A 27,442-nucleotide genomic window follows, 5' to 3' on the forward strand; every position below is an offset into this window, starting at 1 on the left:
AATCATGGAAACATAAATGAATAGGGTGATATTTGGGTGACTAAAAATCTCCTCCCTTTAGGTCTAGAAGTAAGTTGCTTCCCCCCATTTAGAAAGATCACAGAGTTGTCAAGCCTCTGCTCAAAGTGTGCCCTCCATTTTTCAAGAGAAAACCTTGAAAAAGAGTTCTAGTAGCCCAAAGGTTTATAGAAATTGAAAATAAAGATTGTTCGTTTGATTCCTTCATGCTAGGAATGGTGGGAAAGGTCGGACATGCTAGCACTAATGATTTTAAGGTGACTGAAAAACAAATCGTTTGCATACAGTTGGTATCTTTTAAACCGTCAGTGGCAGGCTCCTTATTAAATAAAGACCCTGACCATCCATAGGCTTCTTCCAAAAGGCAGTGCAGGTAGAGGATCATGTTGGGTTCAGTTTTGAAAAGTCTCATCCTTCAGCACTCTTCTGCTTTGGAATGATTTTGAAAAGATGAGCAGTTGCAAAGATTTTGTTGACATATTCAATAATAGCACTGCCTGGTAGCATAATTATGAAATGATGTTCTGGCCTAGTATGAATGCTTTGCATTATTTGTGAGTGCCAATATATATAACTAATAATTTATCATTTTTATTTTTTTGAACTTTGGGCTTGGCAGTTTAGCCTCTGTTTGTATCGGGGTTCTAGCTAAGCAGGGCTAGTACTATAAGCTTTGATTTCCAAATCCTGGGGATTTTCTCTGCTTTTTCATCACCACCTCCTCAGTCTGGCCTTATTGTCCCAATAATAGTCCCCCTCCAGGAGCATCAGACTAGAGCTCTTTTTACTAAGCTGTGGTAAGAAATGGCATTCGCGTGCCCATTCATGGGTTTTTCCTGCATTCTAAGGCCATTTTGTCTGCAGCCGTAAATGTGCATTTTTTTTTGCATTAATAGTCATGCCATTAGTGAATGGCCATTTAAAATATTTACTGCGGCCATAGGAGCCGACTCTGTGGGTGCTTGAGCACCCCCAATGTTGAGAAAATTCCTTGTGTGTGTCCAAGGAGGGGTTATTTCCATTGGGCTTAGCACCCCCAATAATTTTGTAAAGTTGGCTCCTATGACTGCAGCAACACTTACAGCCATTTATTTTATACGAGGTAAGGGGTCCTGTATTATTTGTGTGCTAACCAGTTAGCACATGGTAACTCTCCACCCTGACAACCCTCCCCCCCCAAACATTTAGCACATAGATAGCAAATGCACATGGCAAAGCTAACACTCAACACTTTAGTTTGTCACGTGTTATGCCATTTTAGCATTACCACCTATTGCAGCTCAGTAAAAGGGCCCTTACATGTAAGCGTCACTGTCCTGCAAAGGCCAGCATCTCCCTCCTAGCAGAAGAAGTGATTGCTGTCTCAACAGTATACACAGGCTTATCTGGCCAAGGAACAGAATCCAGGCTCAGCTCAGGCATCCAATGTGAAGCAGATCACTGACCAATAGGTTTTGAAGTTAATTCCAGAAAACCAGGGGTGTCACTATTTCAAGTCAATAAACACCCTTAAGGCTCTAAAAGTCAACACAAGACCAAACAATAATAGCGTTCACAGTTTATATGGACTTGTGATATTGTTAAAACTAGAATACTTTTTTTTTGAATAATTTTTGAAGACCTCAGTTACCGGAGTCATGGAGCACTTTATAGTTTTAGCCGCCACTTCTCCAATCGTCATTGGTCTCCCTAATATGCTTTTTATTTTGTTTTTGTTCTTATTTTTATATTAAACCTATTGGTATATCTCCATTGGGTGTATCCCTTCTATAAACTTTATACAAACTTTATACTCGCACTTATTTCAGGTTTATGCTATAACAGCACTTAACTTAAGCAAGTCTGTTCTCTGGGGGATATTTCAAGTCAGTCATGTTTGTGTAATTGCACAAAAATAACAGGGGGATGGCCCATGAGAATGCACATTTTTTTTTCTTTTTGATTTTAAATGAAATGTTGCTTGCGAACACTGTACGTAGCCATAGTTTGTAGCTTTGTGTTGAACACACTGTTGTCCTTTTAAAAATCCAGTGCTGACATTTCTATTTCAATCCTTTTTAGCCCCTATCACCCATGGAGCTGCAGTGAGTTTCCCGATTGGAGAGCCTCTGAGTCAGCCGTACTACCATGATATGAACTCAGGTGTTAGCCTGCAGCGGTCACTGTCCTCTCCACCAAGCAGGTAATCTAATAAAGAGGTTGAACGCAGAAGCAGAGCCAGGTTGATGGCACAGGGGGAGCGAAAACGGCGTGAGAGCGGACTTCCGCCGGTGCACATTTTCAATGAAACATGACGAGAAAAAAATAGGCACTGGCAGTACTCTGTTTGGGGGAGTGGCTGCTCCCCTGGTGCCCCACCTAGCTACACCACTGGGTGAACGTCAGACAGAGATGTAAAGCATCAATACATTTCAGATGGATCAGAAAAGTGAAAAAGCACTGATGGAGTAACCAAAGCAGGATATTAATCTGGTTTGTTCTGAATCTTCCTGCTCTTAATTTGTGGTACATGTTTCTAATTTCCTCAGTTAGGGCATCTTTTACTAAGGCGCACTCACGTTTTTAGCGCACGCTAAAATTGTGGGTGCGCTAAACATTAGAGCTGCCAATGCATTCCTATGGGCGTCTCTAATGTTTAGTGTGCCCACAGTTTTAACGCACGTTAAAAACATGAGCATGCCTTAGTGAAAGAAGCACTTAGTTCCTATGCTGTGAAAAGGTTGACCAATGTATATAAGGAAGGGAAGGGAATAAGACTTGATATACCACCTTTCTGTGGTTTTTGCAACTAGTCTCAAAGGGGTTTACATGGTATATACAGGTACTTATTTGTACTGGGGGCAATGGAGGGTTTAGTGACTTGCCCAGAGTCACAGGGAGCTGGAGTGGGAATTGAACCTAGTTCCCCAAGATCAAAGTCCACTGAACTAACCACTAAGCTACTCCTCCACTCTTAGGAGGAGTAGTATCATTTTGGACCTTTGAATGAACAATGATTCTTAGCAAGCTTACAAGAATGGCAGTACTTAAAAGGACTGTGCAATATATTAGACTAGATGAGTGACATAATTGTGCTAAATGACAGACAGTTGGATACAGTGCCTGGCGCACGGGGCTTATGGTTTTATTGCCTTGTGAAGGTATGATTATTAGCCCAGGGCAAAACAGTTTGCCATTATTCTTTTCAAGGGCTAATTATCTTCATTTATGAATGTCTGTCAACATGTGTAGACTGGATAATCATCCTCCCTCCTTTTCATGTTTCTTGCCTGGGATACTTGTCATTTATTTATTTATTTCATATATATAAAACCTTTCTGGTGATACAAGATTGACCAAAGTGGTGTTCAAAAGGACCTTAAAAAGTAATCACCAACATAAGACAATAAAACACACCTAATAATAATATAGAAATCAGCAATATCCACTGGAACAACAAAATAAAAACCCAATAAACATCTAGCAACACCCATTCAAGCTAATTTTAGAATACCATCCAACTGTCAATTCTGTAATTCATCATTGCCTGCCAGATAGATGTCACAATCTTCAGCCACAATGTCAAAACCAACTAAACAATCTGAACAATTACTGCCCCCACCTCAAATGTCCATGATTATCCTGAATTTAGGAACAAGCCATATCTAACCAGAATATCATCTCATTAATGATTGAAAAAGATCCAAATTTCCACTTTCTTCTTGTAGGTAAGTTACCCCCTTGTCTAATTCCTAGATTAATGCTTTCCAGTGGCTTCTGATTCTCAAAAACCTGGTCATTTCTAACCCCTAAGGCAGAGATGCCAAGGGTGGCCCATCCCAGTGCTGGAGATTTACCACTAAAATGCAGGAGATTGAAGGTCAAATAAGTGAGATTTTTCTCTTGGGCCACATCCATGTCTAAAACTAGTTCTGACAGGTGCACATTCCAAAAACTGATATATTCCAATATATAAAATACAATTATTTTTTCTAGCTTTGTTGTCAGAAATGCCAAGGGAGGCCCATCCAGAAGAGTGACATGGACCACCCGAATAAGTGAAATTGAAGGTCAATGAGTGAGGTTTTTCTCACAATGCATTCAATCTATAAATTTGAAATGGTAGCGAAGGGACTGAAGCCCAAGGAAGGGCTGCTGGCTACACTTATTGAAAAGTAATGCCTTCATGTTTCTTCATGGATGACATGCTACATATTTTAAACACAATTATTTCAAATGCTTAACACTAAACCACATAGAAACCTATGGAAACAATTCAAGTGTATTTAAAGATCCCTCATCTGGCAGTATCTCATGATTTAAACTTGATCACATACATGTCTGTTATAAAGACAACTACTTCAACATACAACAGATTCTGCAACATTTTCTAAAACCCCATCTGATATTATGACAAACTAAAATTAGATTAAAGTTTCAGTGTCACCTCGGTAAGGCCAACACACAATCCCTCCACTACAAAATACTATATAGAAATTTGTACACATGCAGAACCTTGCCATACCTTAACAGCACTAACTCCCAAGACTTAAAAAACAACAACCTTATGCATGGAAAGGCAACACAGTAAATATTATACCATGCCCTAAAACACCAATACACTACCTATTGAAAAAAAAAAAACACAAAACAAGCACGACTACAACAAGATCTGTACACAGGCACTATATGCTAGCAGAGTACCGCACCGTATTCCAGTGATTCCCAAACTGGTTTCCGCAAAACCCTAGATTCAAATTATTTTCAGGGGTTCCTTAAGATATTAGATTGTAGAATATGCTTATATGTAAAAAGAATTGAAGCGGTGCAAAGAAAAGCTACGAGAATGGTATGGGATTTGCGTTACAAGACATATGAGGAGAGACTTGCTGAACTAAACATGTATACTCTGGAGGAAAGGAGAAACAGGGGTGATATGATACAGACATTCAAATATTTGAAAGGTATTAATCCGCAAACTAACCTTTTCCGGAGATGGGAAGGTGGTAGAACGAGAGGACATGAAATGAGATTGAAGGGGGGCAGACTCAAGAAAAATGTCAGGAAGTATTTTTTCACGGAGAGAGTAGTGGATGCTTGGAATGCCCTCCCGTGGGAGGTGGTGGAAATGAAAACGGTAACGGAATTCAAACATGCGTGGGATAAGCATAAAGGAATCCTGTGCAGAAGGAATGGATCCTCAGGAGCTTAGTCAAGGTTGGGAGGCGGGGATAGTGCTGGGCAGACTTATACGGTCTGTGCCAGAGCCGGTGGTTGGGAGGCGGGGCTGGTGGTTGGGAGGTGAGGATAGTGCTGGGCAGACTTATACGATCTGTGCCAGAGCCGGTGGATGGGAGGCGGGGCTGGTGTTTGGGAGGCGGGGATAGTGCTGGGCAGACTTATACGGTCTGTGCCCTGAAGAGCACAGGTACAAATCAAAGTAGGGTATACACAAAAAGCAGCAAATATGAGTTATCTTGTTGGGCAGACTGGATGGACCGTGCAGGTCTTTTTCTGCCGTCATCTACTATGTTATATGTTTTCATAAATTGAGGGTTCCATGGTGTATGAAAACATATTTTAGGGGTTCTGCCATAGTAAAAATCACTACCTTAGTTGAACACACAAAACCCAGATAGACCTTCAACAAATATGAAAGAAGGGACCACACATCAGTAACAGAGGTATGAAGACAAGAAACCTCAGAAAGTCAGACTCTGCACACAAGAAATAATAGAGAGATAGAAACTGAAATGCAAATTACCAGAGATATGCATTTTCAAAAGCTAGCAATAAAGGAGAGGGAATCCAAAAGCAAAGAAGCAAAAGCTAATGTCCAAAAAGGAGCACACGGAATCAGCTTCACTTTACTAATAGGACCTGACGTAGTCCACGTTTCAGCAACAGATGCCAGTGTCAGGGGTCTATTGATGGTATTTGATGATGAAAAACAAGTCCGAGATTTGCTACTTTTACAGTACGGAACATGCTACAAGGTTTTGAATTTGTTCCTGTGGTTTTTGGTGTCTCTTTCTGCATTTAGCAGTGGGCCTGTCTTTTTCAAGACAAGTTTGTTTTTCATTATCAAATACTATCAATAGACCCCTACCAAAATGTGGACCGTGTCAGGTCCTATTAATAAAGTGCAGCTGAGACGCTGTCATATTTGAAGGCTCCATGTGCTCCTTTTTGGACATTCACTTTTGCTTCTTTGCTTTTGTATTCCTTCTCCTTTGTTGTTAGCTGTTGAAAATGCAGGTATTCTATAACATCGCGCCTAATTTCTGGGAACACCCCTGACTTGCCCGTCTCCCTCGCATGGTCACACCCCCTTTGGAGTTGCATAGTATGAAATTAAGGCGCTCATTATAGAATAGGGTGCAGGGCACATCTGCACATAACTCCTAATTTGTGCCAATTAAGTGCTGGTTAAAGTCAATAATTGATTCTTATCACCTAATTAGCTAATTAGTTTGCACACAGACCTGTGATGTGTGCCCAGCTTTGGGTGACCTATGCAAAAACTCTTAGGGACAGTGCTTGCTCTTCTTAAAGACTGCATGCTTAATTACCTTTCCATCTTTCTGAATTTGGAAGAGATAGGGGCAGTTTTTCTTTTTTCCTAGTAGGTGTATTTTTTTCTGCTTTCTGAACAAGGTTAACTTCTTGGTTCACACTTGTAAATCTAATAAATTTAAAATAAAAAGAGTGTGTGTTATTTGCACATAGTGCACACTCTTTTACAATAAAACGTACATGTGTGCACATGCATGATAGTTGTGCATGGCGCATCTTTCGGGAAAAAGTGTGCACTCTTTAAGGATAGCATACACTCCCCGGATTCTATATATAGTGCCTAGATTTCTGCACCAAAATTCGGGCGCACTCCAAGATGCACATGCAAATTAATTGGCTAACGAGCCAATTAACATCAATAATTGGGTGCTAACAACCAATTATTGACAATTGGCACCCATTAAAATTTGCACGCACATCTGGCTGCGCAGTATTCTAAAAGACATGGCACCTAAATGTACTAGTATATAAAGGAGAAGGGGGCATGGCAGGGGACTTAGAGGGGCATAATTGCAAGGGGCACCCAAGTTTTCCCGAGGACGTCCTCGCAGGACGTCCCGGCAAAGGGGCGGGGAAACCCGTATTATCGAAACAAGATGGGCATCCATCTTTCATTTCGATAATACGGTCAGGGATGCCCAAATCATGACATTTGGGTTGTCCTTAGAGATGGTCGTTCTTAGAGATGGTCGTCCCCGATTTTCGGCGATAATGGAAACCGAGGACGCCCATCTCCGAAACGACCAAATTCAAGCCATTTGGTCGTGGGAGGAGTCAGCATTCATAGTGCACTGGGCCCCCTGACATGCCAGGACACCACCGGGCACCCTAGGGGGCACTGCAGTGGACTTCAGAAATTGCTCCCAGGTGCATAGCTCCCTTACCTTGTGTGCTGAGCCCCCCAAAACCCACTCCTCACAACTGTACACCACTACCATAGCCCTAAGGGGTGAAGGGGGGCACCTACATGTGGGTACAGTGGGTTTCTGGTGGGTTTTGAAGGGCTCACATTTACCACCACAAGTGTAACAGGTAGGGGAGGATGGGCCTGCATCTGCCTGCCTGAAGTGCACTGCACCCACTAAAACTGCTCCAGAGACCTGCATACTGCTGTCATGGAACTGGATATGACATTTGAGGCTGGCATCGAGGCTGGCAAAAAATATATAAAAAGTTATTTTTTAGGGTGGGAGGGGGTTAGTGACCACTGGGGGAGTAAGGGGGGGGGGGTCATCCCTGATTCCCTCCAGTAGTCATCTGGTCAGTTCGGGCACCTTTTTGAGGTTTGATCATAACAAAAAATGGACCAAGTAAAGTCGCCCAAGTGCTCATCAGGGATGCCCTTCTTTTTTCCATTATCGGTCGAGGACGCCCATGTGTTAGGCACGTCCCAGTCCTGCCTTCGCTACGCTTCCGACACGCCCCCGTGAATTTTGGTTGTCCCCGCGACGGAAAGCAGTTGAGGATGCCCAAAATTGGCTTTTGATTATGCCGATTTGGACAACCCTGGGAGAAGGACGCCCATCTCCCGATTTGTATCGAAAATGGGCGCCCTTCTCTTTCAAAAATAACCCTGTTAGTGTGCCTCACTTGGGCTCTAGCATTTACACCAGCTTTCAGCAGGTGTTAAGTCTGGTTCCAAAAGTTAGGTATGGGAATCGGCGCTAATCATGATTCTATAATGGGTGCATACCCTTTATAATCATGCTTAGCACCAATTTTTTATAGCTTCAAATTTTGAGCACCATTTATAAAATTCCCTCATGTGCACACAGGACTAGATTCTGGATATCATGCTTATAAATTTGGCTCCAGAAGGAAATTTGCTTAGGCGTATTCTATAAAGTATGCTTTGATTTAGGCGTACTTTATAGAATTAGCCTAAATTTTCATGCAGTTTATAGAATACACCGAGCGTCGGTCCATGCAACTAAATGAGAAAGTCTTGCTCAATTATGCCAACTAAAATTTGATTTAAATGCTGAAGCCTAAATTAGGCATGGAGCGGGTGTATTCTATAACAACATGCATAGATTTTAGAAATGTCTACGAGCCGCCCATTCCATGCCCATAACCAAACCCACTTTTCAACTATGCGACTTACAATTTGCACGCACCACATTACAGAATACACTTAGCAAGTAGTGTGCTTAAATTCTAATTAATGTCAGTGCTGATAATTGCTTGTTAACATCCAATTATCAATGCTGATTGTCTTATTAACAAATTAAGTTATGCACATTATTATAGAAAAGAGTAGACTGGAGGAGTGGCCTAGTGGTTAGGGTGGTGGATTTTGGTCCTGAGGAACTGAGTTCTATTCCCACTTCAGGCACAGGCAGCTCCTTGTGACTCTGGGCAAGTCACTTAACCCTCCATTGCCCCAGGTACAAATAAGTACCTGTATACAATATGTAAGCCACATTGAGCCTGCCATGAGTGGGAAAAACAAAAACAATACACTTTGATTTCCACGTGGAAATCTTGGTGTGATACATGGACATACACACACACAATACCACAGTAACAAAACAGTTTTGGGTGCCCATCCCTACTATAAACTGTTTGTAGGCTGAAGCTATTACACAGCTCTCTTATTTCTGCTTTTGTCCTTTTGTTTTCAAATTCAGCCCTTCATTGAGGCCAACACAGAGCAACTGTAATCCATCAAGCCAAGCAGCCTTTTTATGTGGATAAACACATGCTTATCCATGTAAATAGTTTAGAAAATTGCCTTCATAAACTTCAGCATATTGTTTTTAGAGATGTGTGAACTTCAAAACATTTTTGTCAATTTGCTCAGCCTGGAGAGAATTTAAAATTCATGATATTGGGTCTGATGAAACACTTTAGAAGCATATTTTTAAAGAATCTTCTGTGCAATTTTGATAAATCAGACGTGAATTTAATCAGCTTGGCAATTCTATTTCAGTGAAATTTCCATATTTTTTTCTTTTGATTTTTTTTTTGCCAAACTTGCTAGTAAGGGTGAATTGGGGTAAATACACATATGGTTTTGAAATTCACCTTGTTTGAGTTTAACTTCAGATTGTTTGCACATCTCTATTTCATTAACTGCTTCTCATCGACCTGAAACTAATTAACCAGGCAGCCTTGCTATTTATTTAAGCTTGATATTTCTCTGTGTCTCTAGAGCTCAAAGTGGTTAACAAAGGCCAGAGAAGTGCAAAAGTTTATTCAATATACAAACTGCAATATACCAAAATAACAGGTCTAGGAACATCTCATATGTTATAACTCATGAAAATCCTTAACCTCAAATCTAAGATTGACTATATTCAGTGAAGCTCTCTTTAACCCTCATGCTAATATCGAGATACTGTCCTCTTACACTGAGAGTTTTCTGAATCTTTGTCTGATTGTCTAAATCTGATACCTTTGGTATAATTCTGGTAACTTTAATTTTAGGTTCATCAATATATCAAGCTTGCTTTTGGCTTCTCTTAGAACCTGATATGTTTTGAATATGATTCATAGTTTCACCTATGTTGCAAGAACTTTAAAACTAACCAGTAACACATTTTCATGAAACCCTAAAAATTAGGAACCTTATTTTGCTGGAAAATCCTATATCCGAATGTCATCTAGCTGGGTACATATTTCAGCTTTATGCAGTTGTTACTCTTGAAGAGTCCTTCTGTTTGTCGAATTTTCTTTGAACGTGCTGAAGTCTGCTATAACAACACTGCAGTGATTATGTTGGAACTTATTCGAGTAGGAATGGCTCCTACCTAGGACATGTCCCATTCATCTTGTCCATACCCGGAATTTTAGCTGACTGCTTTGTCACTACTGTATCAGGGTAGTGCCGGGGTAGACCCAAGACTTACATGGTTAGTGGCAACATTCAGGGGTAAAATTATCAAGGCAGGCTATTATTAAGATGTATTATTTTACCACTAACTTATGCTGCTTTAGCATAGGTCTCATTGTATGGCAAGAGACATAGTTACTAATAACAGTGAAATAACACATCTTAAGGAAATAGTTATCAATGTGGGCTACCATTAAGATGTGTTAACCCCAGTTATTAGTAACTAGCTCTCATTGCATAAAATGGGACCTGAGCTAAAATAGCCCTTGATAACTTTACTCCTTTCCACTCTTGCCCCATTGGCTCTGGCAATAAAAAGGTCAGTGCTCCTAGTAGTAGTCTCACAGTACCATAAGACTACCATCTTGATTGCTGGAGCCAAAGGGGCAGGAGCAGAGAAAGGGGACCACTCTTGCTCCATCCAACTAGCCACCAGAAATCTCCCAGGGGGAAGTCCAGGGGGTATGGGGAAAGTGGGTTTTGGATTGTGGACAGATTTTTCAGTTTGGTAAAGGATCCGGGAGGTTCAGATCTATGGGGGGGGGGGGGGGGGGTGTTAGGGATTAAGGGGTGGCTTTGAGGGAGATGATGGGGAATGGACATGTCAGACTGGCACTTACTGTTATATGGGTCCCAGCAAATTTTCAGCAATACCCGCATCTTATGTGGGTCCTGGCTGAATTCAGCCAGGACCCACATAAGCTCCAGTGGCCAGCTCTTGGCCGGTTAGATCCGAATAGTCAACGTCAGTGCCCGGACATGGCCTGACATTGAATATCCACAAGTTAATATGGTACAGTTGGTAAAGTATGTTTAAATGGAAATTTTTTGAGCGGAATAGCTCTTTAGTAGGGCTGGCCTAACTTTTAAGCAAACCAGGTGGTTGCCTATGGTGGCAGCTCCTGAGTGGGGGTGTGGGACAGCAAAGAACAGCTGTAGTAAAAGCAAAAATTTGTCAAGACAGCCACAGAAACTCAAAGAGCCATCAACACATACTTTTACTTGAAAGGAGGGTAAGTAATTTTCAAATAGCCCATATACCTGGATAAATATCTTAGGGGATCTTTTACTAAAGCTTAGCTCGAGTTATTTATTTATTACATTTGTATCCTATATTTTCCCGCATAGCAGTAGGCTCAATGTGGCTTACAGGTTCCAGAAAGGAGAGTACCAACTCCGGGAATATATACAGAGTGGAAAATAGAGTAACAGTAGGTGCAAGGAAGCTGATAATGTTTTGGAAAAGACAATACAACTCTGGGACTAATATATAGTAGTATATAGAGAGAAGTAATCCCAATGAGGCTGATAAGTCTCCAGGGATGGGACCTCAGCTTCTAGTGAGCAATACAGAGTAGGATAAGGGTAGGAGTACACTTAATTATAACTGCAGTGGTAAAATTCGTACAGTTTTAAGTAATAGGATTATGTGGAAGGGGTATTGTTCATTTCTTAGATCGAAAGATGTGATGTATTGTTCATGAATTAGTTATCTGCAGCAGGGCACATTTTATTCCTAATAAATATCTAATTAATACCAAATTACAGCTAAATGTATTTTCAAAATTTCCCTCATTATGTATGTAAACTTTAAGTGTGATGTCTATCCATTTATGTATTTTTCCAGAGATGAATGATATTGGGCTAATTATCATGATTTCAGTTTAATTAAGACAATCTTAGGAGGGACCTGAAGTTGTGAACAATGATGAGGGGTGGAGGTGGGAACAAGGCTGTAAGTTCACATAGGGCAGGGGTAGGCAATCTCGTTCCTCAAAGTCCTAGACAGGTCAGGTTTTTAGGATATCCACAATGAATATGCAGGAGTTAGATTTGCATACCAAGGAGGAAGTGCATACAAATCTATCTCATGCATATTCATTGAGAATATCCTGAAAACCTGACCTGCTTGGGGCTCTTGAGGATGGGAATTGCCTACCTCTGAACTAGGACATCTAAGACCCTTCCAATGGCCTTGTTCATTAGCAATCAGCTAACACAACATCCTTTTGTCCTGTCAACAGCAAAAGACCCAAGACTATCTCCATAGATGAGAATATGGAACCAAGCCCAACAGGAGACTTCTACCCCTCTCCAAACTCACCAGCTGCTGGAAGCAGGACATGGCATGACAGAGATCAAGGTGAGGACCAGCAGGCAGAAATCCCTTTTCTCTGCACAACTGTAAATGCATCAGGAATGTCATTTACACTTGCACCCTGAGAAGTGTTTTTATCTACATGGACTACCATTAAGACATATTATTTCACCACAAACTCATGCTATTTTAGCACAGGTCCCATTTTATACAGTGAGATCTAGTTACATTAATAACTGGGGTTAACAGTAAAATAACATCTTAATGGAAGCCCATGTTGATAACCCCCCTCCCCCAATGAGATGGAATGCATTCTCTTTAGTAATGCAACATGGATCTCGTACATATGTTGTGATCATGTTTAAATGTAAATCACATTCAAATAACTCTTTAATTCATTTAGAGACCTCATACTGTGAAGATGGTGCTAACAAACAAACCCCCCTGTTTACTAAGCTGCTCTAGTGGATGCCGTGTGCTAATGCCGACACAATCCATTCACTTTGAATGGGCTGTGTCGGCATTGCCACATAGCTTAATAAACAGGGAGGAAAACATCTTTGGGTAAAAGTTTATAAAGGTAACATTTAGGGCAAGATGCACTAAAGTCGTCGTTAGAGCCGTTCCATACCGAATTCCATAGCGAATCGGTAGGGAACGGCTACGCATCAAGGAAAGGGAATGCAAATGAGCTACTCGTTGTAGCTCACTTGCATTCTGTATTCCATCGTAAAATTGTCGACCAATCGGCCGGTCGAGCATGCGCAGAGCAGCAAAGTGTTATGCTGTCTGCTCTGCGCATGTCAAATACGTTGCCCGAAGACGCCGCTCACCCCCATTTTTCAATCAGCTGATATCGGAGAGTGCAGTTGAAAGCATCCATCACAAAAATAGCCTTCCATTTTGGCCATTATTCACATCCAAATAATAAAAACGTCTTTTTTGGCCATGCTTCAGTCAGCTGAGAGACCTGGAAGTCTCTGAGCCAATCACAGCGCGTTTAGCTCAGCTAAATGCGCTGTGATTGGCTCAGAGACTTCCAGGTCTCTCAGCTGACTGAAGCACGGGCAGAAAGGATGTTTTTATTATTTGGGTGGCCAAAATGGAAGGCTATTTTTGTGATGGAGCTTTCAACTGCACTCTCTGATATCAGCTGATTGAAAACTGGGCCAAAATGGAAGGCTATTTTTGTGATGGACACTTTCAACTGCACTCTCTGATATCAGCTGATTGAAAAACGGGGGGGGGGGGCGGGGTGAGCAGCACGGCGTCTTTGGCGGCATATATGACATGCGTATTTGACAGTTTTTCAATCCAGCGCAGCCCCAACGAGAGGTACAAGCTCTCGTTAGATTTTCCAGCGTTTTCCACCATTAAGGCAATTGGAAAAGGTTAGTACATCTCATTACAATTTGGTTTCTGCACAATTTGCTTATCTGCATTCCGTTTTCGTTAGCTGCTACTGTCGTTGGAAAAAAGTATTTAGTGCATGCCAGTGTTTACTACTTGTTTGTTAAGGGCTCGTTAAGTTTAGTGCATCTGGCCCTCAATACACAGAGCTGTATCTAAGTATAATGAACATGAATTTACCATTAAAGTCCATTGCTAGGTGTGTCTTGTGCCCTGACTAACAAAGGACTGTGTTGTTCAAAGTTCCCTGCAGAATTATAATTCCAGAGCTCTGCTCTGATTTTTATTTCATCTTGCTCACTTCCCCGGGTTTTGGATATTGATGTTCTTGAAGGACCCACTGAGTGTGGCTAAGCTAAAGAGACTGAAGAGCTGGATTCTTGCTTGTTCCTTTTAACAATACATCACATTTCTCTGGATGTGTTTTACAGATGTTATGTTTGCTAAGTAGGTTCCCAGTGTGCGCATCACAGTTCAGTACTGTGGAGAAGCACACAGAGGCCATTTTCGGTTGCATTATCTACCTATTTTTGGTATCCAGACTATGCAAGGATGATTTTAACATGATTACTACCAAATTACAGTTAGAAAAAAGATTATAAAAGAAAGTTTCAGGGGCTCATGAGAAAGTCAGTTGGAAAGAGTATCTGAACTTACATAAGAACCTGTCTTAAGAGTTCTTTTGTGTCATTCTTCAATGTTCTCTTGTCCCCGGATGAGTTCTGCCTGAAGCAAAGAACTGATTTGAACTCTCTGCCCTCTCTTAGAAATTCCCTACTCACAGGGAACATCTAACTGTAGTAGAAAATGTAAACCTATTGCATATGGTAGAAAAAGTAATAGTTTTTAAAAGGTGGTCTCAATCATAAAGAATCTGAATTCATAACCAGTGTCAAAAGTTAAGCAGGCAAGTCCTTAACCCATTACATTTGGTCTTTCATGAGTTTTGTCTGTCTTACATTCTAAAAAGTGTTCAATATGAACTATCATAGTATATAAAGAGAGCAATTTTCAAAGCTTTGAATAAATAGCTGTTTATCTGTGGGTAAAGCCCTCCCCCCTCAGTGGGTAGAACTGGGTGGCGCTGCTGAGCAAGGCATGTGAGCAGACATGGAAATCAGGAGCTCCCACTGGGCTTTCCATATTTTCATCAATTTCACTAGGTTGGAGTACACATATCTGCTTAAAAATGATTGGTTCTCTATTTGGATATCTATATTGATGATGGCAACTGGCAAAAGTTCCAAAATTGAAGCAGCTTTTGCAGCTGCGTCCGGCATTAAGAGGTTGAAACAAGATCCACCATCTCCACTTAAGATGGCCACTGGGAAGGAGAAAGACTGATGCCACACAATCCTCTTCAGTAATCATACAGTAACTCAAGGTAATAAAAGATTTAATCACTATTATCACACCGCACTAATGGATTTATGGCAAGAGCTTGAATCACAAAGTACGCAGATTCAGACTTTCCAGCAGCAATTCCTCCAACTAGAGAAAAGACCTACCCACTTGGAAAGCAAGCAGCATGTGGTAGATTCTAATACTAAAAGGATATTACAACTAAGGTTTGAGATGGAGGATTCAAATAAACGTAGTCATAGAAATACGTTTTCTTGAGATTCTGGAATATTTAGAGGCAGGCAATATGATCATGTTCTGAGAAAAATTGCTTCTGGAAGTCCTTGCTCTACAGTTTGATAGACCTTTACAAATTGAGCATGCTCATAGGGTGCCCTCATCTAAGTAAACACAACTGCAACAATATCCATACCTTATCATCCTTTTACGGCTACAATATCAGCAAGTATTGCATGTTCTATCCGCACCATGCTCAAAATCTCCTCTTTTATGACAAGGTCAAAAGATAATAGTATCACTGGACATTAGCAAACTCACACCAACAATATAAAACACTTTCTGGGTACGGATTTGGACTTAAAAAAAAGTAAATGTCTAATATGGTCTGTGAAATTAACAATTAATAATATTTCCAAAAATTCTGATGATCCTTCAGATCTCAGAGCATATCTCCATCAGCAAGGATTTTTGAACATGGACACCTGAACAGCTGGACTATTGTTGATGCTGATTAATACATGCTGTCTTTGGGGTCTATTCAGTCACTGCCAAGCAGACATGAAAATAATGCAAAAGCCAGAAGTATGCTTGAATGCATAAGGAGAGGAATGTCAGGCAGGAAAAAGGAGGTGATAATGCTTCTATAAAAGTATCTGGTGAGATCTCATTTAGAGTACTGTGTACAATCCTGGAGACTTAACATTGAAAAAAAATATAAACAGGATGAAGTCATTCCAGAGGGCAACTACTAAAATGGTTAGTGGCCTTTGTCATAAAGCATATGGAGACAGACTTAAAGATCTCAATGTGGGAGAGGGGAGATATGATAGAAACATTTAAAAACTGTTGTGGCATAAATGCATTGGAGGTCAGTCTCTTTCAAATTGAAAGGAAACTCTAGAATGAGCAGTAGATGAAGGTGAAAGGACACAAACTCAGGAGTAATCTAAGGAAATACTACTTCACAGAAAGGGTGGTAAATTCCCGATGGAGGTGGTGGAGATGAAGACTGTACCTGAATTCAAGAAAGTTTGAGTCATTCTTCAATGTTCTGTTGTCTATATCTGTAATGGGGAGGAAGAGATAGTAGATGATATGCTAGTAAAAGGTACATATGAAAATGAAGTTGATATTACATTGTTTATGGAAGAAAGTGTTTATGAACAACTTGAAAAATTGAAAGTGGATAAAGCTATGGACCTAAAATTATCTGTCTAGCTACATGGATAGCGAATGAATATTGAGAACTATCCCTAGAGTAAGGCAAAATGCCCACAGTCTACACTCCCTCTGTCCCAGCAGTATCCGGACAGTGTCAGGGCAGTTTGTAAGAATTTTCAACAGCCCCATAGTACAAATGAAAATGGGCAGGTAGGCAACTTTTCCATAAAGCTGCTGTCGCTCTGTGCATAGATCCTTCTGACTACCAACCTGTCCCATTTTTACCAATGTTTATGGTACAGACATTGCATTTCATAGTAGGCCTCATGAAAGCTGTTTAGCTCTAGAAACAAAAAAAGTATGAGAAAAGCCATTCTTACAATTAAATCAACTTTTGTCATCTATTTCCTCAGTTATAGAGTTTTGATAGTAAGCACATTTTGAGAGTAATTTTCAGAGCCATTTCCTCAAGTAAGCTTGAGTATTATCTAAGGGAATGGGCGACTATAGAACTGCCCGCCCTGTATTCAAGGTATGATTAATGTGTAGGCAAAGTAGGCTGTCTTTGATGGAGGGGTTTAGAAATGTATGTATTTAGGTGGAGCTAGGGGACAGGTGCGTACCTTTGCTTGTTGATTATGTAGGGAAGTAGGATGTGATGGGAAGTTCTATGGTATTTTATAATAGATTATCATATATATTGCATTTACCATACCAAGAATAGCAGTATATTAAATGCTGTTCAGTAGATAGATACACATGCCTAATGGCCAAAGTTAAGTGCATGTTAGAAAGGTGAAAAGGTTTCACTCCCCTCATTCAACACCTTTTATTTCATGTGAAAAGGAACAGAGTATCGACTTTTGGAGCTTGAGGAATGCCTAGACTCATTGAATAGTAACAGAAACTATGATTTGCTGTCTCACAAATCATTAAAACCATTGGGGAAAACAGGATTTCTATGTGTTTGTTACTTTGCATTTTAATGAAAAAAAAAATATATATATATTGCTATGTATTCAGTGATTGTGTTTGACATTTTGGTTAGTATCATTTCTTCAGCCTGATTCTTCATTACCTGATAAAAGTTATTGTAATGACCACATGCTTGCCTGCACAATTTTTTGTCCTGGATTCTTTGCAGTTTGTTAAGCCTTTATAGAATACTAGCACAGCAAATGGTAGTATTCTATAATTTATGCACCTAACTGTGTGTCCCATAATGCTCTGCTCACACTCTGTCCATGTATACTCCCACCTTCAACCTATATGCCATTACACTTAGGCACCATGTAGCATGTAGACTGAGTATTGGCATTTATATTTGTACTAGCTGTTGAGCCTGTTAAAACGGGCTAGTATGGGGTTTTGGCAAGGCCCCCTCCCCTCGCCGCTACCCCCCCCCCCCCCGGAGTCGTCACCACCACCACCACCCCTGCACCCGGCCTGGGCCCTCTCTTCGGTATTGAACTTACATCGGCGAAACGCAGGCAGCACGCAGATCAGCTGAGCTCCTGTCAGCCTTCCTTCTCTGCCTGTGTCCCGCCCTCGTGTGACGTAACGTCGGTGAGGGTGGGACACAGGCAGGGAAGAAAGGGCGACGGGAGCTCAGCTGTTCTGCGTGCTGCGTTTCGCCGATGTAAGTTCAATACCGAAGAGAGGGCTCGGGCCGGGTGGAGGGGGGCGGCGGTGACCTCGGGGGGGGGGGAGCGGTAGCGATGTCGGCGGCTTCGCGCAGTTTCCCTCTCTGTCCTGCCCCTGTCATCACATATTGACGCGGGGGCGGGACAGAGAGGGAAGTCTCTACTGCGCATTTGCGAGTGAGTACGGTCACTCGCCATTTATATGTTTGATCTGCACACTTATTTCTTTATTTATCACATTTGTATCCCGCTTTAACCAAAGTGGATAACAGCTCAACATACATAATTTAAGATCATATAAAATCAGGCAAACAACATCAATGAAGTAGTTCTAGATACAGTCAAAAACTCAACTAAGGTTCAATCAACTTCAGCCCTCCAAAAAAGCCTTTACAAAGCAGCGAGCTTTCAAAAATCTTTCAAACTGTTGAATATTAGCCAGTATTCTGCTCACTTATACTTGTCTTTGGTACCTAAATGTTGGTGCCCTCCTTATAGAATTACCCTTCATGTGTCTCTGTTCAGTGCTGCGTACATTTGGTATGATAATAGCAGCAACACAAAAAGAGGTTCTTCAAGTCCGCAGCAAGTCACAAATGCAAGCTTGCATTTATAAAATGATAATAACCATCCTAATAATCATGAAACTTTGAGACCACACAGGAACCTTTCCATACTTCAGATGTCAATTGTGAAGCAGGGATCTGTATGGTCTGAAAACTGATAGGGTGCAACATTTGCATAATTTTTACCTCAATCTGTGCAATGAATCCGGATTTGCTGTGGACCAGAAGTCGAGCAATAGTAGTGTCCTCTTACCGAATGTTCTCTAGTCAGCTCTACGACTCTGTTTTAGTCCTTGAAATACTTCATGAGTTGAAATAGATTTATCACTCTTAAAAAAGCAGAATAGAATAGACTTGACCCACAACAAATGAATGTAGACATGTGATAAATGTCTTTGCAACATACCAGAAGGTAAGCAAAATGGATTGGACAAAATCATATAGAGTAGGAAGTTAGTTTTGCCATGTATAAAATAATATGTAAGTCATGACCTTTGCAACCCTCTTAACACATAGAGGATCTTATTTAATACATTTTTGTGTGAGTTTTGTTGCCAGTACTTAAAACATTTGATATTTGTCCTGGAATCTGTGTGCATCCAGAGAATCGGTGTTTCAAAGGGTTTAAAGATATTAATTGTTTGTAGTGTAACCAGGTAGTCAGGGGCAATAGATATGAATGGCTTTAGGGTTCTTAACAGCAGGGTCTGTCTATCAGATGGGGAATAAAATATTAATCGTAAGAGCTGACCAGGCCCCTCTGTGGATGATATTTATTGTTCTTTAAGACACAGACTTAACATTCAATTCAGGAAACTCCTACTAATGCTGCCAAGCTGATAGAACAGTTGTAGATAATAAAGGCAGGCTTTAGGCAAGTGGATGTGGTTCCAGCAAAAGTCTGTGTATTTATAAGAGTAAAGGTATTTACAGGATCCAGTGCAAAGGGGAGTTCACAGTAAATGTTCTTCAATCAAAACTCTGGCACGGTACAGCATCCTCCAAACGCATTGCTGGGTGACATAGATATGTGCACTCTGGAGAATCAGAGGTAATTACAGGAGTGTTGGCTCAAGTCCCTGCCTTAAAGAACTGATGGGTTTTGTTTCTTTAACCTTTAGAAATCCCAGTCACTAGAGTCTGTCTGTGGCTCACCCAGTACTTAGCACTAATATGTTACACACAGTTCTTTAGCAAACACCCTCAGGAACGCCTGGAAAATGAGATTTCAAAAAATACACTGCAGAACTACTACTAAATGTATTACTTTGGCAACACATCTGTCATGTCAATAAAACTATGTGAATCTGATCTTCCTAGGACAGGGGTGTCAAACTCATTTTAATGTTAGGCTGACTGACTGGAGTTTGGGAGGATGGGGGAGTCATCTTGTGGATAACCAGGCAGATGTATATTGGCACATCCCATGAACATGGGATGGTCGGCAGTGGGTTGAGATCCTGGGGAACCAGGGTCAGTCTTAGGTCTAAGCAATATATAAATAATGAAATGATTTGAATGAACATACGTCTGCTCCCCTCTCTTCTGCCACCAACCCATTTCACCAAACCTGCTGCATGCATGGGCTCAAGGCATCAGCTTACTGTTTCTTTTATTGCAGCTACAGGTTTGGTGAGATGGGGTTAGTGGCATAAGAGGGGGGGGGGGAGAAAAATGCTGAATTAGGGGTAGGGTATGAGGAGTCTTTAGGGGAGATTCTACCACCTGTTGCTTCTCTTTTGAAGGAAGTAAGATTGGGGCAAGACATAGGAACTGGGGAGGGGGGGCAGTGAGTGGGCTATATTAAAATGTTGCCCAGGCTGGAAACAGCCCACAGGCCATATATTTGACACCCTTGTTTAAGGGGATATGGAAGCAAATGTAGTCTAGTAATACACAAGAAAGGCAATACTTTCCATGCTGTGGACAGAAGCCAGAAAACAACACAGAGAAGGTCCAGAACCACAAAAAAGTAACAAGAACATTCAATAAATGGGACAAAGATCTTTACTTGCACAGCATAGATGAATCACATAATGACCCGATATGGGCCGGGTTTCAGCGTTAAATGTCTGTCTCAGGGGTCGTATATCTTCAGAAATTCTTAAATGATGGTTGCCCACCAAAGGCACAAGAAAAAGATCCTTATTCAGCTAAGATAGTCTAGTTGGTATTTGAGAAATAAACAACTGCTCACTCCAACACATGTGACCTTATTACGATGCATTACATTGCTAGTGTTGGAGCAAGCAGTTGTTTATTTCTCGAATACTGACTAGATTATCTTAGCTAGATAAGGACTTTTTAGTTGTGCCTTTGGTGGGCAAGCTTCCTTTAAAAAATTTATGAATATATACGACCCCTGAGGCAAGTTCTTAGTGCCGAAGCACGGCCTGTGTCGGGGGCTGTGCAAATAAAGATCTTTGTCCCATTTATTGGAGGCTCTTGGCGCTTTTTTGTGTTTGTGGACAGGAGCTAACCTGGTGTGTTGGTTGTTCCTTCACTACATTCAGTAGAAGTGTCAGATATATAAGGGAGAGACCTCAAGAGTCTTCCACAATCAAAACTAGTCGCTAAAAAATTGTGTGCACAAATTTGGGTGCACGCCCAATTTGCACATGCAATTCAACTGAATAAGGAGCTAATTGGCATTGATAGTTATTTTTTTAACAAGCAGTTATTGGCACTAATTAGATTTAATTTAAATGTAGACGTGTAAATTTAGATACAGGATCTGCACTTAAATTTTACATGTGAGTCACAAAAAGGGGGTTTGGAAATGGGTGGATTTGGGGGTGTTCCTTTAAGTTATGGACGTAGAGAATATGGGCATCTGTGCCTAAATTTACGCACAGGTATTTGCACCACGTTTTTGTTGGTGCAAATCGCTGCACCTGAAGTTAGGCATGATTCCTAGATGTAAGTGCTATTCTATAAGTCATGCCTAACTTTAAGTGCACTTTTTTTGGTTCCAGGTTTGTTTTTTGTTTTTGTCATATATAGAATTCACCCCTAGGTGTTTTTCAAGCAAGTTGGCAAAAACTTAAAGGTAATCTGTGATAAATAAAGCAAGACCATCAAAACAGTTTCCTCTTTTGTTGCTACACTAATTTTATGACTCATGCTCATTTTTAAAAATGTATTTTCATTGGTTTGCTTTGTTCAGCCACACTCATTTCATTTCTACTTTAATTGAATTAGTCTAATCCCAAATAAAGATTTTTAGGAATATGGCAGTTCCTGATCAATTTTAATTGATTTCCTGAGCTATTTGTGTTATGAATGCATCTTCCCAAGCTCTTGTTTTCATTGCTTTATATGCTAGGGCTTGCTTTTCCCCTCTGTTTGTTGCATCTGAGGAAAAGCGAGAAGGAAGCAGAAAGGAAGGAAGAAAAGAGAGGGAGAGGAAGGAGGAAGAAGTGAGGAAGAAAAAAATGTGAAAAACAGAGAAAAGACAGGAAGTGAAAGATAGTCGGAAAGGGAAAGGAGAGGAAGAGGAAAGACTGAGTGAAACAAGAGAAAAGTGAGAGACAGAGGAGTCAGAGTGAAAGAGAGAATAAAGGAGAGGGAGAGGAAAAGAGAAAAACAAGGAAATAGAGGAAGAGGAAAGAGAATAAGAGGACTGGAAGGAGTACATAAAAGGGGAATGATATTTATTTTATTATTTATAAGGATTTATTTACCACCGTTTTGAAGGAATTCACTCAAGGCGGTGTACAATAAGAATAAATCAAATGCGAGCAATAGACAATTACAATAGTAAAAACATTCAAATAACAATAGAAAGTATGGCATAGTATACTACTTACAATGTCAACACAATACGCAATAGAACATTTTTGATTGACAGTAAAGGGTATAAGCAAAGATGGGACATATAGATAGGTAAGAGAGTAAGAGGAATTAGAAAATAAGGGGACTAATTTAAAGACAGGTGCACATGAGGTCAGACAGATGGTTAAATATTATCTCAGCTAGGGTAGGTATGGATAAACATGTCCTACTACTACTACTACTACTTATCATTTCTAAAGTGCTACTAGACATACGCAGCACTGTACACTTGAACATGAGACAGTCCCTGTTCGAGCTTACAATCTAATAGGACAGACAAACAGGACAAACAAGAGACAAGGGAATATTAAAGTGAGGATGATAAAATAAGGGTTCTGAACAAGTGAATAAGGGTTAGGAGTTAAAAGCAGCATCAAAAAGGTGGGCTTTTAGCTTAGATTTGAAGACGGCAAGAGATGGAGCTTGAAGTACCAGCTCAGGAAGTCTATTCCAGGCATATGGTGCAGCAAGATAAAAGGAACGGAGTCTGGAGTTAGCAGTGGAGGAGAAGGGTGCAGATAAGAGAATTTACCCAGTGAATGGAGTTCCCGGGGAGGAATGTAGGGAGAGATGAGAGTGGAGAGGTACTGAGGAGCTGCAGAGTGAATGCACTTATAGGTCAATAAGAGGAGTTTGAACTGTATGCGGAAATGGATAGGAAGCCAGTGAAGTGACTTGAGGAGAGGGCTAATATGAGCATAACGACACTGGTGGAATATTAGTGGTGCAGCAGAATTTTGAACAGATTGAAGAGGAGAGAGATGGCTAAGTGGGAGACCTGTGAGAAGCAAGTTGTGAGAAGTGAGAGGTGATAAGAGTGTGGATGAGGGTTCTGGTAGTGTGCTCAGAAAGGAAAGGGCAAATTTTGGTAATATTATAGAGAAAGAAATGACAGGTTTTATCAGTCTGCTGAATAAGTGCAGAGAAGGAGAGGGAGGAGTCGAAGATGACCCCAAGGTTACGAGCTGATGAGACAGGAAGGATGAGAGTGTTAACCACAGAAATAGAGAATGGGGGGAGAGGTTGGTTTAGGGGGAAAGATGAGAAGCTCAGTCTTGGTCATGTTTAGTTTCAGATGGTGCTGAGACATCCAGGCCGCAATGTCAGACAGGCAGGCTGATACTTTGGCCTGGATTTCGGCTGAGATTTCTGGTGTGGAGAGGTAGATCTGCAGTATGTGCAGCCCGTGTCACTCTTTGTGTTTGTGAGTGAGACTAACAAGTTAGTTACTTCTTCCATTAAAGACCAAGAGCCAAGCTTTGACCTGCTTCCTGAAGTAGAGATAGTCTTGCGTTAAGTGGAACCTTTCAGGGAGTGCATTCCAGAATGTGGGGGCTACTCCAGAGAAGGCTCGCTTGCGAGTATCACATTGTGTAATGTGTTTTGGAGAGGGTGTGGTTAGGGATACTCCTTGGGAGGACCTTAGTGTCCTTGGTGGTGTGTAGAGAATCATCCTATTCTTCAGGTGCTCAGGGCCATTTCCTTTAAGGGCCTTGAAGATCAGACATAGAGTTTTAAATTTAGCCCTGTATTGTACTGGTAATGATAAGATGGAGAGGGAGAAAAGTGAAGATAGGGAGAAGACAAAGCGAGGTGGGAGGAGGGAAAGAGTTTGGAAAGAGAGGAGAAAGAAAGAGAAGGAAAGGGATGAAAGAAAGCAAGAAAGCAGGGAAAAGAAATGCAAGAGAAAAGGAAAGGAAGAAAAAAACAGGTTCAGTTCAAACTATTATTTCTGTTCTGTTTGCAATCCCTTTTTCATGGCTTGCTATAACTAAACTGTGCATGATTTGAGCTTTCCTGAGCTGCTGATAACTTTAATGCCACCTGCATTTTTCTTTGACTTCCCTCCTCTCCCCATAACCCACTAACCACAAGAGATCAATAGGGCTCCAGTCTGTTTCCACCACAAGCAACTGATTTTGTTTCCTGAAAGTTCCGGATCATTTCTCGGCTTTTCCTGAAAATCCACCAAAGTAACACATCAATTTTATAGCCCTAAACTACTACATGCCAAAATTTTGGAAAATAACCCTCTGTTAGGCCTCCTCTGGCATAAAGGTTTGCAGATATGTAGTCCCGAACTCGGAGGGAGGGAGGGCGGGCGGCCTGCCGGCCTGCCTGCCAGCCAGCCAGCTAGCCAGCCAGCCAAATCTCTACCTTCGGACTATAAGACGCACCCCCCATTTTCCTCCCAAATTTGGGGGGAAAAAAGTGCGTCTTATAGTCCGAAGAATACGGTACATTTAGTTTTAATTAGGTTTTCTCAGTGCTGGCCCAAGGCAAGATGCCTCCTGAGGTGGAGCTAAGATGCCACCCTCCCATGCCGAGATGCCGCCCCCCCTCCCGTTCGCAGCATTTACCTGTTTCGTCACGTTCCAAACCCAGTAGTGGCAGCAATTCCCATACACTGCCCTGCCGCCGGCACTCGCCTCTGATGAAACAGGAAGTTACATCAGAGAGGCAGCTGCAGTAAAGGGAAAAAGTGGGTGCCAGCGGCAGGGCAGCATATGAGAATCGCTATCGTGGCTCGGTTTAGAACGTGACAAAACAGGTAAACACCAAGTGGAGGGATGCCGCCCCTGAAGAGTGCCACCTGAGGCCCCCGCCTCAGGTGGCCTAATGATCTAATAACATTACTTAAAAGTTTAAGGGGGGAATTTATCAATGCGGGCTACTGTTAAGTCAGGTTATTTTACCACAGATTATTTTTAGCACAGGGTCTCATTACATAAAATGGGACACTGGTGCTAGAGAATTGTGCAGATGTATTCTCACATACAAGAACAGTTTAATAGTGACATAAAATGTAGAGATTGGTCCTGGGTAAAGTACAATAAAAAAAATGTGCTGAACTATCTGTGTTATTGTTAGGAAGACTGCATGATTGAGGGATGAGCAAAGGCAAGAATGCAACATGTAGCACTCAGTGACCTCTGCAGTTGTTCAGTTGGGTCTCTGGTGAGAACCCAGTAACTTTGAAATTGCAGTGTAGGTTTTCTCTGGGAAAGGATGATGTATTAATTACTAACTTTCTGCTGGCTTCAGAAATGAGAGAGCTGTTCCAACTGATGAAATTGAAATTCTCACTATGTTTGTTCTCTTTCAGTTGGGGGGGGGGGGGGGGGGGGGGGGAGGAGGGGTGTAAAGGTGGAGAAGACCAGGACTATTTTCCTTCTTATCCTTGGTAATGGTTTAGGATGAGAGAGAAAGAACATAATTTGATTTTTATCAATTAGGCTGTCTCTGCAGTATCTTATACTAACTCAGGGTCCGATGCAGAAAGCAACTGTGGGCTTAGTTCTATAGTTACTGCAGGTTGTATGCGCCAAGCAATGCAGAGAGGACTTGTACGTGGATATTAACTCACACGGAAGACACAGTTTCATTAAAATGTATGCTGATGAGCTAATTAAAGTATTCCTTGCCAAGTAGAGAGTATGCCGCTCGCTTTTGATGCAGGCAGAACACAGGAAATTTTTTGCGAGGGTCTGGGGTGGCATAGTTTTTGTGGAGAGGATTTCTTGTCAGTCTTTCAAATGTAACTGCCGCTGTTTTTGTCTGCTTTTGCAAACATAAGGAAGCCCCTGCAAATTTTAAAGGCAGATGGAAAGTAACAAACATGTGCACATGTTGGAACAAAACCGAAAGTGAAAGCACATGTCGGTGCTTCTTCTTCTGCGCCTAAATATAAGCTTCAGAAGAATTTCATGTGTAAGCAGTTTTTGTGAGGCTCATATTTAGGCTCAGAAGAACAAGCGCTGATGTGTGCTGACACTTTTGTTTTTTGTTTGGACATGCGCACAAGAAGCTGCGCTTACCATAAAACCTTGTGTGCATGCGTCGGACATCCTCCCAGATTTGCCACAGCTTTTCCGCACATAGAATTTCCATGGAATTAGTTTCTTGCATGCTGCAATATTATAGTCACTGTAGAAGCCACACGTCCAGACATCTGCGCTCTGCTCTACTACAAGCCTTTCTGCCTCGGGACCTCAAAGGGAAAGTATGATCATGGAACATGTTAATACTCCCTTCCTAGTACTGCTGTCCTGCACGTGCACAGTATTGAAGCTATGCTAGGAGGCCTAGTAGATGAGCTTAGGGCTATCTTACACATGGGTTGGGGGGTGGGGCACTTATAGTTCAATGAGATCTCTCTGCTCCTTTTGATCTAAGAGAACAGGAAAGGAAGGGATTTGGATTTAGCTCACACCTGTTTTGTAGTGCTCCAGGGTACAGCTCATCACAAATTTCTGCTTGCTGAGCTAAGAGAACTAGGGATAACGTCTGCTTCTAAAGTGGTTTGCTGCCTTTCTAACACATAGATCAGTTAGAGTTTAACTAAGTGCTCAATTTTCTGATCTGTGCATTATGAACTGCGGTGTACAATATGGCTCCCCTGATTGCCAATAATTATTAAAGCTTTTATGTAGTCTTCGGGGAACTTGTCAAAAATTTAGATGTGTCACTTTATTTATGTGATGACAACCTGCAGCTTCAGGTTCCAATTCTTTCACTGTTGGATCAGATTTTTGATTTGCTTGATCTTTGCTATCACACAATGGAAGAGGGGCAATTTATTAGTTTAATCCAACCATAACAACAGTCTCATGTGTAAGATGAACAGGTAAATTAATGCCACAAGAATCCCTTCATTTGGGTGATGATGTGATCTGCTTATGCAATCAGACAAGTTTGAGAGTTTTATTGTATTCAGTGCTACAGAGGGATAAACAAGTGG

General features: G+C 41.3%; 1 protein-coding gene across 7 annotated transcripts in view; it reads left to right on the forward strand.

Annotated features, from left to right (window-relative positions):
• NFIB (nuclear factor I B) overlaps positions 1 to 27,442 on the forward strand; it is a 547,227-nt gene that overhangs the window by 331,502 nt on the left and 188,283 nt on the right. For all 7 annotated transcript variants that reach the window (XM_030194287.1, XM_030194283.1, XM_030194285.1 and 4 more), the window contains 2 exons: positions 2,080 to 2,200; positions 12,433 to 12,551. In XM_030194287.1, the coding sequence (XP_030050147.1) occupies positions 2,080 to 2,200; positions 12,433 to 12,551 (240 nt within the window). The remainder of the gene's footprint in view (positions 1 to 2,079; positions 2,201 to 12,432; positions 12,552 to 27,442) is intronic.

Source organism: Microcaecilia unicolor, chromosome 2 (genome assembly GCF_901765095.1).
Source record: "Microcaecilia unicolor chromosome 2, aMicUni1.1, whole genome shotgun sequence".
Lineage (NCBI taxonomy): Eukaryota > Metazoa > Chordata > Amphibia > Gymnophiona > Siphonopidae > Microcaecilia > Microcaecilia unicolor.